Genomic DNA, 18,017 nt, shown 5'->3' on the forward strand with positions numbered 1-18,017 from the left:
AGAACACATTCAGTTACCCTCATTTGGTTTTCTTTTTATTTGGTCTAATTACAAAATATTTATTATCGTTCAGTTTTGTTTTGATAACTTTATTTTCTCTTATGTATTTTGATATTGAGGATTATCAACTAACACTCGTAGTCCTGTATGTCTCTTTCAACCTAACAATAATTTCCAAAGTAAAGTGATGAAGGTTTTCTTGTATTTTAGGCATTTAACTTTGTCGCAAAATGATATGGCAGCATTAACAGGAGGAAAGGTAATTCATTTAAATATAAATGCATAAGCCTTAAAAAATAAACACATGTATGTGTTTATGTGTGTGTACATATGTAATTATGAAGGTTGTAGTAATATCTTGTCATTTGTTACAGGGTTTTCCTTTTTTGTTTCAACATATCCGCGATGGTATCAACATTAGGCAAACCTGCAATCTCATTTTCAGTTTGTGCCGGTACAATAATCGACTCGCAGAACATGTAAGTGTTAGAAGCTATAGCTATTTGTTGAAGCTCTTTTCTAAAACGTGTAATGGGATGATTTATTATTTTAACTGAATAAGCATAAGTCTAAGTGAGTTTTGTTTGTTTTGTTTTTAAGATTGTGTCCATGCTTTTCACATCTATAGCAAAGTTGACTCCTGAGGTATGTAAACATACTGCCTGTCTATTAAATGATTTGTATTAATATTTTTCTGTTTTAAATAACTTAATCCTTTGCTAATCAAAAGTTCTGCATGGAAAATGATCCATGAACGTTTCTGTGACAGAAAATAAAGTCTAACTGCACTGTATATTAAGTTTTCTAAAGCAGAAATCTGGTTCGCAGTTTCAGATAAAAGTTTGCTTCAAAGCCAAACAACATATTCCTAGATTCTCCACATATCTTTATCATCTGGTTGTTCAAGTTTTGGGGCACTATTTTGCAGTTCTGTGCATGCAAACACATCTCTTAGTCGGAATAAATTCCTGCCCTGATGATAACAAAAATCCTGAGAGCTCCAAATGGATTCCACATGAAAAATATACGCAGAGTGGAGAAGTGTATGTTCACACAAGGACATTCTTGTATGCTGCTGTTAGAAAAGAAAAAAAAAATCAGGAAAAATTGAGGGCATGTCAAGCAGAGGAGACGTAACCATGCTTGGGAAAGAAGCACATGCTACATGATTCTCATGACAGCTTTGCTTTGTGTGATAGAATGGGCACTATCAGATGACAATCTATTCCCTCCTTCATGCTAACATTTGCTACATTTTTATGCATTTTTGCGTTGCACATATACACATGCACAATAGACACCCTTGGTGAGGTGCAAGATATAAAATAATAGTAATAGTAACCATTTTATCAAAGCATTTTTAAAAGCTGTGTGAGTCTTAGCAAACTTTAAAAAAAAAATTTGAAATTAGAGCTAACATGGTAGAGTAGAAATGTTGATGGTTTCAGAAGGAAACCATATGCCAATAATAATGATCAGTGTAAACCCTCAATAATTATGTGATGCTTTTGGATAAACTTTTTTGGATGCATGTTACATGTTATGCATACACATGAAAATAATAGCTTTTCTGAGATAGTGATACTTTCTATGTATATAAAAGGGTAAATTGGTAAAGTCAACACTGCGCAACTTAATATTTGCCCTTTGAGAATAATGTCTAGCTTACAAATGTATGCTGTTACTTTCTTGTAGCTGTATACTTCTGCTACTGGTCATATCTAGTATGATCATGGTGCCTTGCACTAGCTATAACCAGTGGCTTAATTCTACTATATACATATGTGGATTGTTTACAGATGAAATAGTAAAGGATTAAAAGTTTTTAAAATTTTCATGTCTGAAGTTCATAGAAATATATTTTTGTGAAAATATTTAGATTTTTTTAAGGAAAAGTCTCTCAAAAATTACTGGGTAAAGTGGAATAGATCAAAATGGATATTTTTATTTTTATGCATTACAGGCAGCCAATCCTTTTTTCAAATTGCTGACCATGCTAATGGAATTTGCTGGTGGACCCCCAGGAATGCCACCCTTTGCTTCTTATATTCTGCAGAGGATATGGGAGGTAAAATATGTAAAAACAAACAGAAGCCAAAATGCCTTTTTCTTTGTCACTCTTTTCCACTAAAGTATTTGAAAGGGTTTTACACTACACTGTCATCCTTGCTACACCAATTCATGATCTTTTTTTGTGACCATTTCTCTTCCGAATAAACCGCAACAGTTAATAGACATGAAAAGTTCTGTTGTAATTTATGTTATTTTAACATCATTCTGGTTAAGTGGTACTTCAATTTAACTTTAAACTTTAATTTAAGAAGAAATAAATTGATTCATAATAAGGATCTAAAATTCCTCTTCTGGGCAAATTCCTCTAATTTTTCTCAGTTATCCTTTCTCAAGGTCTAAAATATTTCAAGTCCCATCCTTTGTCAGTGTTTTTGCCCATTATGTACTGATTCTTTGAATGTCAGTTGTATGGTTTTTGCTCTCTGTATTCATTAACACTTTAACAATTAAAATAAGTATTAATTTGAATCTGAAAATTGCTATGGTGCAGGAGAATTCTTGCTTGCTTTTCTAAAGAGAGGGAGAAGGACTGCCTAACAAAGTGGCACAAGCATAAATTCCTTGACCTGAGAAATGCATCAGGAATTAAAGCTTTTACTTCAACTTAACTGCTGTTTGAGTTTCCAGTTCAATTTGTTTTTATTTGTTACTGCCTAAGAACAGTGTATCCAACTGAAAGACTGTTGAGAACAAGCTGTTGAATGTTCATTCCCTTTAGTACCCTTTTTTCTCCGCTTTTTTTTAATAACTCAACAGAGAGGGGTTGTGAAAGATTATTACTGTGCAGAATTTGGGCCTGTGATAAAACATAAACCTGTCTTATCCACTGAAATGGTCTGGGGTAGAATATGGTTTCTTGATCATGAGTATTCTGCTGGTGATTAGGAGTAGCTATAGGGATAAGAACAGTCAAGTAATCTGGGTAAGCGTATACCAGTTCATATCTGAATATGAACTAGCTGTAACTCCTGTAGGTCAAGTAAGAAGAGTTCAAACAGAGGATCTCAAAGTGAAGAATTAATCTAACTGCCTTCTGTGTAAAGGGAAGTGGTAGGTTATGGCTTTCTCTTAACAGTAAGGAAACCTTTTCAAAAGAGTTTTTGAAATTAAGCTTCCTATGACAATATATAAGTTGTGGCATAAAGTACATGTGCTTCCTCTTTCAGGCACTAACTATAGATTTTATGTATATAATTTGCCATGGAATGTTCTTTTTTATTTCCCTCCTCATTCCCACTATTCATACTGAACCTGCAGAGGAAGCAAGATGGTGACAGGTTTCTGATGGAAAGCCAAGCTTTTAGCAGTAGAAGTCATCAGTTTGTTTTGTGGTGTTGCTAGCATGATGATCCCCACGTTGTTGACATGTTTGAAGGTTTAGAGATACAAATTATGTAGGCATAGATGGGAAGCCCAGAAGTTAATGCATAGACAGACTGATTTAAGGCATACAACCCACTTTTGCAAGCATTCCAGTTTCTAGAAGTCACTAAGAAGTGATGGAGACAGTGAACAATTAGTCTCTTTCTTGGAGATTTTCTCCAGCTATTATGCAGAAAACTTGACATATCAAACTGTTATTTCAAAAAAGGGAGGAGATTGCTCTTGATGTTTTTATTTTTAAATGGAGATTAAAATTTTATAAGCTGGTCATGTCAGCCTCTCATATTCTTCTGGTAGGTTATAGTATGTGGGAATGTCTTCACCACAGCAGTTACTTCCTAGGGTTCCTTAAATAGAGTTCATTTTTCCTTATCTAGCTACCTAGACCTTAAAGTAAAAAGCAAACTGTTTTAAAAAAGTAGCAAATTAAAGAACACATTTATTGGCCTGATAGTATGTCAATAAATTTCCATCCACACCAAACCAGAAAGGCACAGGAAGGTACATCATGTCCTTACGTCTGTAAAGCTTTCATGACTGTACAGCAGCGCTCCACAGGCTTTTCATTAGCTTTGAAAAGCATTAGATGAATGTATTCCTTGAAACTGCATATTCATAAAAATCATGGTTACCCTCAGCATGATGCTAAATGGACATATTTGCATACCATTTATGTTCTTTTCATATATATATGAATATAACTTACTCAAAAAGTATTGATTCACTGTTAAGGTTGTGCGTTAACTATTTTAAAAAAAGATTTATTTGTTTCTAAAGAAAAGATTACTCAGTTTTCTCTTTCTACATTTCAACTCTTAAATATGTCAAACAGAAAATGTACAGAAAAGGATTTGTAGAGCAACTTCCTGGATTAAATGACAGATTGTGCTTTCAAAAGCTCCAAACAAGATTTAGAATCACAAACCCCACTGAAATTTAGTAAGGTTTTTCTTGGTCTGCTGCAAAACCTAAGTCCTGTAGGTGCTTCAAAAGCTCTACATGATTTTGCAAAAAGTTATTGAAAGTCTTAATAGTTGTTTTTGGTTACTTGGTACAGTCAGTAAATACTATCAAGGTTCTCTTTGACTTTTCTTATTCCTCTTTCAGGTCATTGAATACAACCCATCTCAGTGCCTGGATTGGCTGGCTGTGCAAACCCCTCGAAATAAACTAGCTCACAGCTGGGTGCTGCAAAATATGGAAAACTGGGTTGAACGTTTTCTTCTGGCACACAACTATCCTAGAGTGAGAACTTGTAAGTTAATTTAAATTAAAGAAATTACTTCTTTTGTTGTGGCAAGTTGTTATGCATCTGCTGTTCCTATCATGAATGAAACACGTGCCCTTGTGCTTACCTTTGCTTCCTTATCCAATTGCTTTAGGATTGCTTTATTTTAAAATATTAATACAACTGTGGTTCCTCATCAAGACATGTTACCCGTAGTTGATGAAAGACGGATTTTTGTTTATTAACTTGAATGATACTGTAAGTTCTTTATGCTACATGGTTAATCTACATGATTCGTGGCAACTTATAAGAAGAAAAAGGACTAATCCAACAGGCTCTACATAGAGTTTTCATCACATAGTTGCACTGTGGGTAGGAATAGGAGTTGCTGTTCTTTCACCCATCACAGACTGTCTTTTTCTGAGTACTTTGACCTTGTGGATTCAAGAGAAGCCTGTGCTTCTCCCCAGATCTAGGGTGTCCTGGCTCCCTGGTTTGTTCTGCCAGGAGTCACGCTGCCAGGTCATTGCCAAGATCACTATAAATGTGATGTCTCTGAAAGTGTTTTTATAAAGGGAATTCCACAGTAAGAGAATATTTTAAACTTCAACAAATTTTCTGGACTGTGGTTGAGAGACATGGAGACTGGAGATACAGCTTTGCAACTGTAGAGATCTTTAGACAAGGAATGATGTCTTGACGAAGTAGTAGACAATTTATTCATAAAAAACATCATCTAGTTTTGTGTGTGTGCAACAGGATGCATCATGTTACAATAGTTAGAGCAAAGCAGTAGGCAGGTACGTAGGGTAAGGAGGCCTGAATGCTATTCTAAACACCCCTTTTAACCTGCTTTGTTCAAGCCTTACTCCCTGTATTTTTTCATCACCATAGCAAATATAGTAATACTTGCCAGCTTTTGTAAAATGCTTTGAAATCTGTAAGGGAAATGCAGTATAATTTAACTTCTATGTAAATGGCTATTAAGCATGTGTGCCCTTTTCAATGGTATAACAAATTTGTTTTTATTTGAAGCTGCAGCCTATCTCTTGGTGTCACTTATTCCAAGCAATTCGTTCCGTCAGATGTTCCGATCCACCCGCTCCTTGCACATCCCTACACGTGATCTGCCTCTCAGTCCAGATACTACAGTAGTTCTTCATCAAGTCTACAATGTGCTTCTTGGCCTTCTTTCAAGAGCTAAGCTGTATGTTGATGCTGCTGTTCACGGCACTACAAAACTGGTGCCCTACTTCAGTTTCATGACATACTGTTTGATCTCAAAAACTGAGAAACTCATGTTTTCTACGTACTTCATGGACTTATGGAATCTTTTCCAGCCTAAACTTTCTGAGCCGGCTATAGCCACCAACCACAATAAACAGGCTTTGCTGTCTTTTTGGTATAACGTGTGTGTCGATTGTCCAGAGAATGTACGCCTTATTGTACAGAATCCGGTGGTGACAAAGAACATTGCCTTCAATTACATCCTCGCAGACCATGACGATCAGGATGTGGTGCTCTTTAACCGTGGGATGCTCCCTGCCTACTATGGCATCCTGCGCCTCTGCTGTGAGCAGTCCCCTGCGTTCACGAGGCAGTTGGCTTCTCACCAGAATATCCAGTGGGCCTTTAAGAATCTCACGCCGCATGCCAGTCAGTACCCAGGAGTAAGTAGATTGATGCTGAAGAATGTGGTTTCATTTTTAATATTTCCTCCCTTACTGAACTTCTCTTTTAATGAGAGATGAAAAGACTTATTTAATGTATCCAGTGGTAAAAGTATGATATTTGATTTTCTGTGAAAGTATGATATTTGATTTCCTGTATAAGTAATTAGAATGTGTTTACATGCAGTTGGTGTTCTTTGGGGGAGAGTATTTTGGATTTTTTTCCTTTTTGTGTGACCATTGGAGAGCATCTGCTTTTTGAGGATGCAGACATTGATGTTTCTGCTATTCTTCAATATTTTCTACAGCAGTTTATGAGGACCGGGGAAGGAGCCTTTAGTGGTGGTCTCCAGAAAGTGTGTAGCATTCTAACAAGCAGACTTGGAGGAATTCCCAGTTAGTTTCTTCTTTGCTTTCAGTTTTTTGGATAGGGCCAAGGTTTAGCCTATATCATTTAAACAGGGGATGGCCTGTTGTTCACTTTGGGAACACTTGTGTATCTTTTGCAAGGCACTGGGACACTGGGAGTTCCACTGTCTCTACAGTACTATGACACATGCAGTGGAAAAATAGGTACTAGTTAAAATACTGTATGTGTAATAGTAAGCAAACAGGCTTACAAAGCTTTTAAGAGGCTAAGTATGCAGTTTTGCGTGATTACTCAGTGAATCTTGCCTTCAGGTCACTTACGTGTATGCAAGGACAGAAAGAATACAGAGATTTCTTCACTAGATAGAGTAGCAGGATATATGGAATCTGCTGGGTTAAACTTCTGTCTAGTTCGGCTCATGGAGTGAATTTACACTCTGGCTGTCTGGAAAGACTCCTGCTGCTTTCCTTGTTTGCATCTCCCCTCTGAAATCTCTGTATCACAGGCAGCCCTACTTACTCCACTGTTTAGTCTTCCGTGCATATAGGACTTCACTGAGTTTCAGCACAAGCAGCTTTCTGGATTATGTTATTTAGAATATAAATATTATCTTCAGAGAACATGCATAGCCATGCTGCAGAAAATGACCCTAAATTCCTGTAGGAAGGCCAGGAACTTTGATCACCTGGAGCAGGATGTCGCAGATTCTTCTGTCTGTACATACGTAGCAATAAATGTACTTACTGTACTTACAGAATAAGTTACTGGTAGTAAGTGTCCAAACATCCTTTTAAGGTGCTAAAAGGCTATCTCAAATATCTGCCCAAGTTCAGAATATTATTTTTAAATCTGCTGCTAACGTCTTCAGAAAAGTAGGATATACAGTGAGCATCATCAAATAATTTGTGAACTAATCCACACAATAAATAGTAAAGGCTAAAGTAAAACTGTTTTGTAGATAGAAAAGAAATAGCCACAACTTTTACATTTGAGTTTTTAGCTTTTAGGAACCATTTAGTTTAAATTATTTCAGTTTCAAATGTTGTCTGCTGATTTTATAACATTGTTATAAAACAAAATATATTCACTTCTAAAGTTGCTTACATATATTTCTTCTTAGTATTGCTTAGTAGAATTAATACAGAGGAATAAATAAGAAGATATAAATGATAACATATTGAGAGAGATTATGCTAACCTAATATTTTTGCATATTCTAGGCAGTGGAAGAGCTGTTTAACCTCATGCAACTATTTGTAGCTCAAAGACCAGACATGAGAGAGGAAGAGATAGAAGATATAAAGCAATTTAAGAAAACAACCATAAGCTGTTACTTGCGCTGCTTGGATGGTCGGTCTTGTTGGACTACTTTAATAAGGTACATTAGTAGTGAAGCTGTAGTATAGCAATCTAATCCTGTTTGAATAAGAACTATATTTTATGGAAAGTGAAGTACCATAAAAATATGGTTGTTCATTTGATATTCTTTTTGAAAAATTTGCAAGGATATTTTTATTCAGAAGTAAACAAACAGAACGGTAAAATTGTATCTTTTTTCCAAAGTCTGTTGTTCATGAAAATTATTTATTTTAGAAGGTTTCATTATCTAAAGATTAATACAACTAAACAAATATTGTACAATAAACAGCTGTAAAACAAGTTGTATTTTGTTACTGCTCAAAAAGAAAAACCATGACAAAATGGTATTAATGAAGCCCCTGACAAAAACTAAAACCAATCAAACCTACAAATTCAGCATTAAAGCTGAAATTCTGTTCTCCTACCCCAGCCTGTCACGATTTGTATAGATTCACAAACCAGTAATTTCATCTGCTGTTGACATTCGTTCTTGGGCAGAAGTGTGGGCATAATTTCTGCAGAGTTACAGAGTCTCTACAGAGTTATGATACAGAGTTTTCCAGTATCGTATCTTCTCTTTTTTTTTAGTGTATCTTAGTAGTATATCTGACACAAGTGATTTGTTTTATTTTATTTTATTTTATTTTGAATATAACTGTAAATAGCCTGAGTGCATAGGCCAGGCATTACAGTTTTAAATGTTACTGTGGATGGACTGAGAAATGGCCTCTGTTACTTGAGGGGTTACACTTATTTATCTGTAATAGATTGCAACCTGATTTTCCCAGATGTACTGAAAGAATTGCTATCTTGAGATGAATGGTTAATTAGCTGTTAACTAATGCTTTATTTTTTGCTATACTGTATAAAATGTTCTGATAGAAATATTTTTATACATTTAGAAGTCCAAGCATATGCTTAACTGGACCCCTCTGTTTAAATGCATTATTTGAGAAGCATGAACTTCTGTCTTTTGAAGTACGTTGTTTTCCTCAGTTTTTAACATTGTTGCAGACATTATTTGGATAATGCCCCTGTAAAGTTTGTTTATAAATTACGTTGGATAACAGGCTGTGTAAAAAGGAAGCTGACATCAGAGGCGTTTTTTAATAAAAAAGAGACAAAAGTAAAGAACAATTACATTTTTTTTTCTTCTTCTGTGATTATTTTCAAAAATACAACATTTGTATGAAATGTGAAGGGTGATAAGCAGTTTTTAGTTCTAAATGTTTGGATTTTTTTTCCTAGTGCCTTCAGAATATTATTAGAATCTGATGAAGACAGACTTCTTGTTGTGTTTAATAGAGGATTGATTCTGATGACTGAGGTAAATATTTTGCTTTGTAATTTAAATAAACATCTTGCTTTCTCAACTCATCACTTCCTTCCTTACAAAAGTATTGGCTTTAGGATGTTTTAATATGATAGCATTTAAAATAAAAGATGTGGAATAATACAAGACATCTTAAGGATCATAGGAAGGCCAAAAAAGATTGCCAGACATTTTACATTTCTGAACAATAGTGTAGGAAGTCTAATGAGTAAATTTGAGGCAATAAAAATCTTAATACTGGATAAAGACAGTGGTTTAATTGATAACAGTGACTTGGTAGAATAACTGTAAAAGGATGTACCTTAAACAGGAAGGATGAGCAAGAAGTAAAAGGTGATGTTTTGTCTCATATATCAAGGATAGATACGCTTGCTCTGAGGTCCATTATGGATAGCAAATTAGGTCTACTGAAAGAATTCTTGTGGTATGGTCTACTATAGATCACTAAACCAGGAAGGTAGGTGGCTTTTATGGACTTGGGAATAAAATGAAATTGTAACACCTGCAGGTTCCTTTGGGAAGGATATACGACACAGTAAAATTTGTTCATTAGTTTTTGGGCATGTTGATGACAGTTTCTTGATGCAGAAAGTGAAGAAGATGACTGGGGAGTCATAGTGGATTCTAACTGTAATGTAGGCACTGACTGAGAAAGTGAAGTTGGGAGGCAGTTTGGATGAGCGTGAACAGGAAATGAGAGTCCGTGATCCTTAAGAATGGGAGGAGGGAAATCAGAAGACCTCAAAACATTCAGAGAATTAGTTGGTAAGATGTCATGGAGACAAGTCTAAGAAAAAAATTAGAGATAATTAAAGGAGGAGAAAAAAGCTCCCAACTTTCCAAATGTGAAGAAAGGGTAGGCAGTGTAGCAGGAAATCAGTTAAATCTGAAACTCTTCATTGGCATGAAGTACAAGAAGAAAACATGCAGAAAATGGAAAGAAAGATTTTTAAGACTGAATACAAAAGAAGAAAAGGAGAATGGAGGGATAAAATTGGAAAGAGCTAAGCAGAAAGAGATGCAACTGTCCAGAGATGTCATGAGTAGTAAGAAACCATTGTTTGCTTTCTTTACATGCATGCTTCCCCTGTCTTTACTTCTTTAATGAGCTTTATTTAGCAGTGAAAGGAAGATTGAGCAAAATGTCTGTCTGCTGCTCAGCGCAGAGGGGAAGCACCAACTGATTATGTTGATAAGGATGAGTTTTTATGCTTTTTTGGCATCATTCTTCTTATTACATATATCAACTGTAGGTGAATAGGTGAGCACAATCAGAGTTAGTTAAAAAGGGCTGAGGTTACAGGTGAAAATACAGAAATAACAGCTTAAAGGATACTTGGATATCTATTGCGCTTAACATTTTTTGAACACTTCGGGTGTCAGTTCAGATCAGAAGTGCACTTTTAAGGCAACTCTCCCTATCTTCCCTACCTACTTTACTTCTGTTTGCAAGAAGGAGTGGTCTAAGAGCAGAAACACTATATTCCTTTCAGATGAAACTAAACCTAAAAATGTATTCCAGGAGCACATACCATGTACTCCAGCTGTAAATGGATATTTGGTCCATGCAATCAGACCAGAGTTAATCCAAAATAGAGAAAAAAAAAAGAGTAAATAATGCAGCCCTGAAATATGTGCAGTTTGGATGTCAAGCCCTCCACACCAACTGTTTTGTTGTACAGATCCACTGGCATGGTTCTGTGCTGTTGACTAATGTAGGAAAAGCCTAAAACACGTTGCTGAAAAACTCTGAACTGTTAGTGGCAACTTTTTGAAGATGAATGAGATACGAGAAGACTAAAAAAGGGCAAATAAAGCGCTCATCTATTTCTTTTAAGGTGGATGGAAGAGGTTGGATTTTATTCAACACTTCCATTATTGATTTGGTTGATGGACTAGAAAGTATCATTAAATATGCTGGCAACACAAACTTGGAGGCATTAGGTGTATTTGAGAGGTGTGTTTAACAGGAATAAAAGTCAAAATGATCTGGATGTGTTGGGGACACTGTAAAAATAAGATGAAATTCATTCTTGGCATATGCAAAACTGTAATTGGGGGGGGGGGCAATAAACTGGCATAAATCCATGGTACAAAACAAGCGGGTAGACAGTTGTTGCAACTGTACAATAAATGGAACATTAGATGGATTTGGAAGATGTAAGCCAACACAACTGGAAGCCTTCAAGAGTAGTTTGAGCAAACATCTGTCAAGGATGTAAATATATTTAGTCTGCTTTAAGGCATATGGATGGATTAGATGATTCTTTGAGGTTGATTCCAGCTCTATTTTTATATGACTTATAAAAAAATTCTCTTAGTTTTTTGATGTTTTGGTTTGTATTTTCTGCAACAAAGATCTTTCTGATAGAAAAAGCTGGAATTACAGTATCAAATAGAAAAGATAAAAATGAAGATACTGCAGTACTGTTTGAAAATTAAATTCTCACGAGCTTGTTACAAATTTAAGCCTATTGAGTAACTATAGTTAGTTGCTCCAGAATATCTGTTCCTCCTTGTCCTTTAAATGCTTATATTCAGTAAACTTGGACTAAAAAGTTAGGAACCGAGCTGTAACTTTATTCACATGTGAAACTCATAAGTAGACTAACATGCAAACATGTATGCGCACCAAGAACTGTTGTTTAACAGCTTAGTTAACATCGATCCATACTAACCATTGATAATTATGATTATAAAGAATGCCTAACATAAGATGCAATTCATCATCAGGTAAAACTTTGCTAGAAATGAGATAAAGCTGATGTTGAGCTCCTAGCTGAATTGCTTTACAACTTGATGCTACCAGACCGTATGTTTTCACTTGCTCACTGAAAGTATTTCGTGTGGTGAAAAACAGCGTATCAAAGAGTTGTCACATCCAGAAAACAGTTTTCTACTTAGGAGCGTTGTCCATATATCTTTCATCTTCTTTGTAATATAAAAATGACATATCACAATTTTGCATTATAGGGAATGAGCTTACTGTTTCTTTATCCTTGAAATATCCCAGCAGATTAAATATCTTTTCTTACATCTTGTGCTAGAATTTTTGTGATGCTGGGAAATGACTTGCTTCTTCCTTCCCAATATTTCTATAAATCTGAGATATTATCCAAAGATATTTTAGTTAGAAAAGTATTTTATCTGACATAGAATCATGTATCATATGTCCTTAAGCAGCAATTTGAAACATGATTAGCATCTATATTAACCTTACGTTTGTTCCCCAGATTCACATGCGAGTCTTTCATTATGCCTCTCTAATATCACTTTGTATGTAGGCAAAAAGATTGGGATTAGAGAGAGAATAAAATACAGCATCTCCAATTACGCTTTGCTTACTGGTTTTAGATAAATGTTATGTATGAAAACTTTGTAATAGTGTTGAGTCAAAGGTAACCGGCAGTCTACCTGACTGTCTCACTGATGTTTAAAGCGTTTACCTTGAAGTAAAGTTCAGGGTGTTTTTTAACGTATATCTTTATAAGCTGTATTGAATGTGTTCACAAGATGCTCATTTCTTGAGTAGAGGTAGGTAGCCACTTGTGTAGAGGTGATTGTTATGCTAAGTTTTACAAATTCAGTTTCCCTCTGGCATGTACATGTGAAAAGATGAATATAGTTCTAGTTTTTGGTTTAGGTGAGAAGACCAAAAATCAGTATTATGACCAAAAGCAAGTTGCAGTTTAACTCATGGACAAGACTGCCTGTTTTTCATCATTGCCAAAACTATATACGCAGGTCAAAAATTGTATCAGATTGAAAATGCCTGTTTATTCATTTGTTCTTTCTTTCTCTCTCTCCCTCTCCTTCCTTCCTTCCTTCCTAGTAAATATACTAATTGTGTATATAACTTATGCTCTTTCTAAATGTTGGCATCTTTGACTAATTTTGTATCTAGCACCGTACATTTTGATGCATCTTTTTTGAGCATAAAATGCAAAAGCAGTGTCTTCAGGATAGAGTTAGAAATGATGATGAGTGTATTAATTTGGCAATATAAAGCTGTGCTTTCTTTTTTCGTAGTCCTTTAACACATTGCACATGATGTACCATGAGGCCACAGCCTGCCATGTGACTGGAGATCTGGTAGAACTTCTGTCTATCTTCCTTTCGGTTCTGAAGTCAACACGTCCGTATCTTCAGAGAAAAGGTTTGATTGTAACTCTTTTAAAGGATTTAGCCTGTTGTTTGCTAATTAAGTTTTCATGACCCCAAAACTATACTTTATCTTGCTTGTTATCTGGTTTTAATAACTGATGTAATTTCCATACAGTAACAGAGATGAGATTATTAACAATTATTAAATTATTAAATTGCTTATTGACGTAATGTAAAACTAGATGAAGTAAATTTGATAGCAGTAGACCAGTGACATGTCCTAAATTTCTCAATTGATTAAAATCATGTTACAGGAAAAAAAAACCACACAGGTTTTTGAAGCAGTTCAGCAGTAAAATTCTCTGCTCTATTTCAAGAGCTATTGAGAAATTAAACAAACCCATTTATATGTTTTTTGCATTTGTAGATGTGAAGCAAGCTCTAATTCAGTGGCAGGAGCGAATTGAATTTGCCCATAAGCTCCTAACTCTGCTAAATTCGTATAGTCCTCCAGAACTCAGAAATGCTTGTATTGGTAAGTCATAATAGTATAACTGCAGTTGGGAAAGACCAGCTCTGTGTAGTTACCTGTGTTGAACTTTGAATTCTGGTTTTGCAATTGCAAATGTTCATTAGATTCTGTATAGATTAGGATTGTTTATTATTATTATCGTCATCAAAGTTGCTATTCTAACTAATTTTATTTTCATCCGGTTAAAATTAATATTTATACATTGCTAGGCATGCAGATTGTGTGCACAGAAAGTTGGCATTCATTTTGAGAGGCCAATTTGCTACCGAACTTATTTAAAAAACAGGTTACATGATTAAGGAGTAACTCCTGAATTCAGGTGTTACTGAGTTTAGAATGAAGTCCCAGATCTTGCATTGAAATTCCAAGCAGTAACTAAAGCTCCTTTCAGAAGGATGCACGGCAACCAAGTTACTCTGAGTAATAGCTCTTAATGTCCATTTTTACAATCCATTTACTGGAAAGTATAATAGTTAAAGTAAAGCTTAAATAGCTTGTAGAAGTGAATGGATTTGCTTTTTAAAATGTAGGCATAGACATATAAGAAGTGTCTTTCTTGCATTAGAAGACCTATTTGAAAAGGTTTTTCTTACTTAGATTTTTAAATATTATTTAATCGGTAGAATCTACATTTTTGTGCATGCTGATGAAGGCCTAAAACATTGTCCACATTAAACCTTCTTTTTGTGATTTGTATGCATTTTCCCCGTATTTTGAGTGCCTTTCTCATTGCCCTCCTGACTGCTGCTGGTTGACATTTTCCAGGCCTCAAACCTGATAAGGTAAAGAAGAAGGAAAGAGGGTAATTTTATTGAGCTTCTACTTTCTACAACCTGGCACCGCTCTCACTGGTTGTTCATATAACACTGAGCAGATTTTCTTCTAGTGAAAGAGGTGAAGGGAATCTTGACTGATTTAGGTGTATTCACTTTACGTGTTATTCACAGTAAAGCCTACTGCCATAATGTGCACTAGCAAAAGTGGTATGAAGGAGCCTAGATTTGAAAATGCATGAGCCATAAGTTAAACTGTTTGCTGTTAAGAAATAACAATGTGTAATAGCAAAAACAACTTTCTGTTTGTAGATGTCCTCAAGGAGCTTGTACTTTTAAGTCCTCATGATTTCCTACATACTCTGGTTCCATTTCTACAGCACAATCATTGTACATACCACCACAGTAATATCCCAAGTAGGTATTTCAGTGATTGTATTTTGAAGTTATATTACACTATTATTAATCTATCCTGTGCCCTGCTGATTTCAAATATTGACCTTTTTTAATATATCCCTATTTTATCCTAACTTATACTACAGTGTCTCTTGGACCTTATTTTCCATGTCGTGAAAATTTGAAATTAATAGGGGGAAAAAGCAATATTCGTCCTCCTCGTCCTGAACTTAATATGTGCCTCTTACCTACCATGGTGGAAGCCAGCAAGGTATGTAAATATATTACCATGTGAATAGCTATTTCTCTGCTGTTTTCCCTCTTTTTAAAAGAATCCAGTAGCGTAATACATTTACTGATTCTTTGTTAACAAAGCATAATTCTTCTTCAAGATGTGTTGTCCTCATATACTCCATTCTAGATGTGCACTCCAGAAGCACCATTTCCCTGCCCTTGGTGATACACAGCTTCGTATTCTAGATGTAATGAGAGTTTGAACCTTGTATTTAGAAAAAAAAAATCATTTTGATAATCTCCCAGTCTGTTTGTGGCATTTATAAAGAAGATTCAGGAACAGCCCAGGGATTGTCCAAATGAGTTTCAAACTATGTTCAGATTTATTTACAGATAGTTGAATAGATCTTCCAGGTTTTGTTCCACCAGGACTGAGGCAGAATTTACTCTTTGTTTGGGTAAAATACTGATACCTGAAACATGCAGGGCTATTGTTTAGGGCTTTAAGTCTTTTACTTTCTATTTTCCCTTCTGTGGGCTTCCTGATGGGATGCCAGTTTTGGTGGGGCTACTTTGTAGTCACTTGCCATGTCCCATTACTACAGCTGCAGCAATGGCTTTTTAGTTATCTAAGGTGGGATTCAACTCACATAACTTTGCCTATCTAAAAGGTCAGTGTCCGGCTCTTTCTATGGTTAATGGAGAGAAATAGTTGCTACCCTCAGAAGGAGATTCATCCTTCCTGTCTTAGACAGCTGAATCTGGTTAAGTTGACTCTTCCTCTGGAGGAGTCTGTGTCTCTCTCCAATGACTGCAGAGAATACTTAAATGACTAGATTTTAGATAGCTAAAGTCAGGTAAGATGAATCCCACCCCTGAAGTGAATATGTATGGACAATCATTTGAAGAAGGATAACTGGTTACTTGCTGTACAGTAACTGTGGTTCTTCAAGATGTTTTGTCCACACAGATTCTGTGGTCCTCCTCCTATGCTAACTCAGAGGAGTCCTGTCATAGGGGATTCTTATCGGTGAAGGAATTGAGTGGTGGTTGAAGCCGCCATACCCCTTATGCCCTCAGGTACAGTGGTCGCAAGGACACACTGGGTGCAGGCACAGCCCCAGTGGACACTGCTATTCAGAAAGAATCCAATCTCCTGCACATGGGGCGTATGTGCACGTAGATGGGAATCTGTGTGGACAACACATTTCGAAGAAGCACGGTTACTGTAGGGTAAGTAACCCTTCTTTTTTAAAGCTTTCAAATGATGCTTTGTATATTTGTGTACCATCAAATTTACTGTATAACCAAGCTTTTAAAAAAAACTGTACTGAACCAGAAATTATCTGTAGTGGTTTTCCCATCATATATCCAGCTGTAATGGATCTGACAGAAAATAATGTAAATATTTTAGCTGAAAAGTAATTATATTATATGACACAGTATCTTACATTTTATAATGCATTCATATATGTTAGGAACCAGCAGATTTTTGAGCCTTTAAAACCACATCCACAATTATGTTTACCTGTGTTTTTGCATGCTCATTTTTCATTCATTTGTTTTGTTAAGATTGTGTTTGTTTGCTTGAATTTCTTTCTGGCTATCTGCTCTACACAATCTGGTGCCCTTTTGAGCATGGACATCCCAAATAGTTTAAAATGTTCACGTACAAAACCCTTGACATAAATTTATCATTTGGTTTGAGGCATGCCTGAAAATACTGCTTTGAAAGCTTCTGAAGCATGGTTTTAAGAAAATTCCGACTTCTGAAGACAGATAGTAACTGACAAATTATGGTCTAAAAAGCAGTAGTGTATGTTTAGCTATCTGTATATGATTTAGAATTATTGCCTTCTTGTCTGATCATCTTCAAGATGTGGTTTTTGTGCAGCTTTGTGCCTTCTCAGTCTGCTTATTGAGAATCCTGCAATAAAGAATTTTTACTGGTAGAGGGGAATTGAATTTGCCATTCCTGCTATGGTCTCAGTATTATGCTTGCCAAGGACACACTGGTGGGACACAGCTGGCCTGGGTTAGACTTGGAAATTCCCGTAGTGTTCTTCTGTAGCATTTGATTAAATATTTTAGGGCAAAAAGTGCAGTAAGATTAAGCTAAATGCTTCAGAAACCTGGTAGCTATCCAGTTGGTTATGTAGTTTAAATGAAGCTCTCTTAAATCTTCAGGGCAAAGATGATGTTTACGATCGTATGCTGCTAGACTACTTCTTCTCTTATCATCAGTTCATCCATCTACTATGTCGGGTTGCAATCAACTGTGAAAAGTTCACTGAAACTTTAGTTAAAATGAGTAAGTATGAAGTTACATGGCCTAAGTATATTTTCTTTTGCTGTGATAATTGTGCTTCTCTAATGAGTTTTATATTTAACGTTTTTCAGTAAAAGCAGTGTTTGTGAAACTTGCTGTAGTAATAGTTGTAAAAAATGAAGTTTCATTCTTGTATCCACAGAGCTGTACAACAGGTATAATAGTAGTGCAGTCTTATCTACAGGATTGTCGTGCCTCAGGCTTGTCCAGAAATGACCCGAGGCAACGAGTGAG

General features: G+C 35.7%; 1 protein-coding gene across 6 annotated transcripts in view; it reads left to right on the plus strand.

Annotated features, from left to right (window-relative positions):
• The window catches only part of USP34 (ubiquitin specific peptidase 34), a 153,164-nt gene that overhangs the window by 130,121 nt on the left and 5,026 nt on the right, over positions 1-18,017 (plus strand). For 3 of the 6 annotated variants that reach the window (XM_064510027.1, XM_026094585.2, XM_026094586.2), the window contains 14 exons: positions 211-259; positions 375-479; positions 601-645; positions 1,964-2,068; positions 4,564-4,711; positions 5,720-6,354; positions 7,944-8,101; positions 9,331-9,409; positions 13,445-13,571; positions 13,947-14,054; positions 15,137-15,241; positions 15,367-15,491; positions 16,535-16,687; positions 17,642-17,765. In XM_064510027.1, the coding sequence (XP_064366097.1) occupies positions 211-259; positions 375-479; positions 601-645; positions 1,964-2,068; positions 4,564-4,711; positions 5,720-6,354; positions 7,944-8,101; positions 9,331-9,409; positions 13,445-13,571; positions 13,947-14,054; positions 15,137-15,241; positions 15,367-15,491; positions 16,535-16,687; positions 17,642-17,765 (2,066 nt within the window). The remainder of the gene's footprint in view (positions 1-210; positions 260-374; positions 480-600; positions 646-1,963; positions 2,069-4,563; positions 4,712-5,719; positions 6,355-7,943; positions 8,102-9,330; positions 9,410-13,444; positions 13,572-13,946; positions 14,055-15,136; positions 15,242-15,366; positions 15,492-16,534; positions 16,688-17,641; positions 17,766-18,017) is intronic. The other 3 variants (XM_026094588.2, XM_026094589.2, XM_026094587.2) reach the window with 2 other exon arrangements.

This window comes from Dromaius novaehollandiae, chromosome 3, assembly GCF_036370855.1.
Source record: "Dromaius novaehollandiae isolate bDroNov1 chromosome 3, bDroNov1.hap1, whole genome shotgun sequence".
NCBI lineage: Eukaryota > Metazoa > Chordata > Aves > Casuariiformes > Dromaiidae > Dromaius > Dromaius novaehollandiae.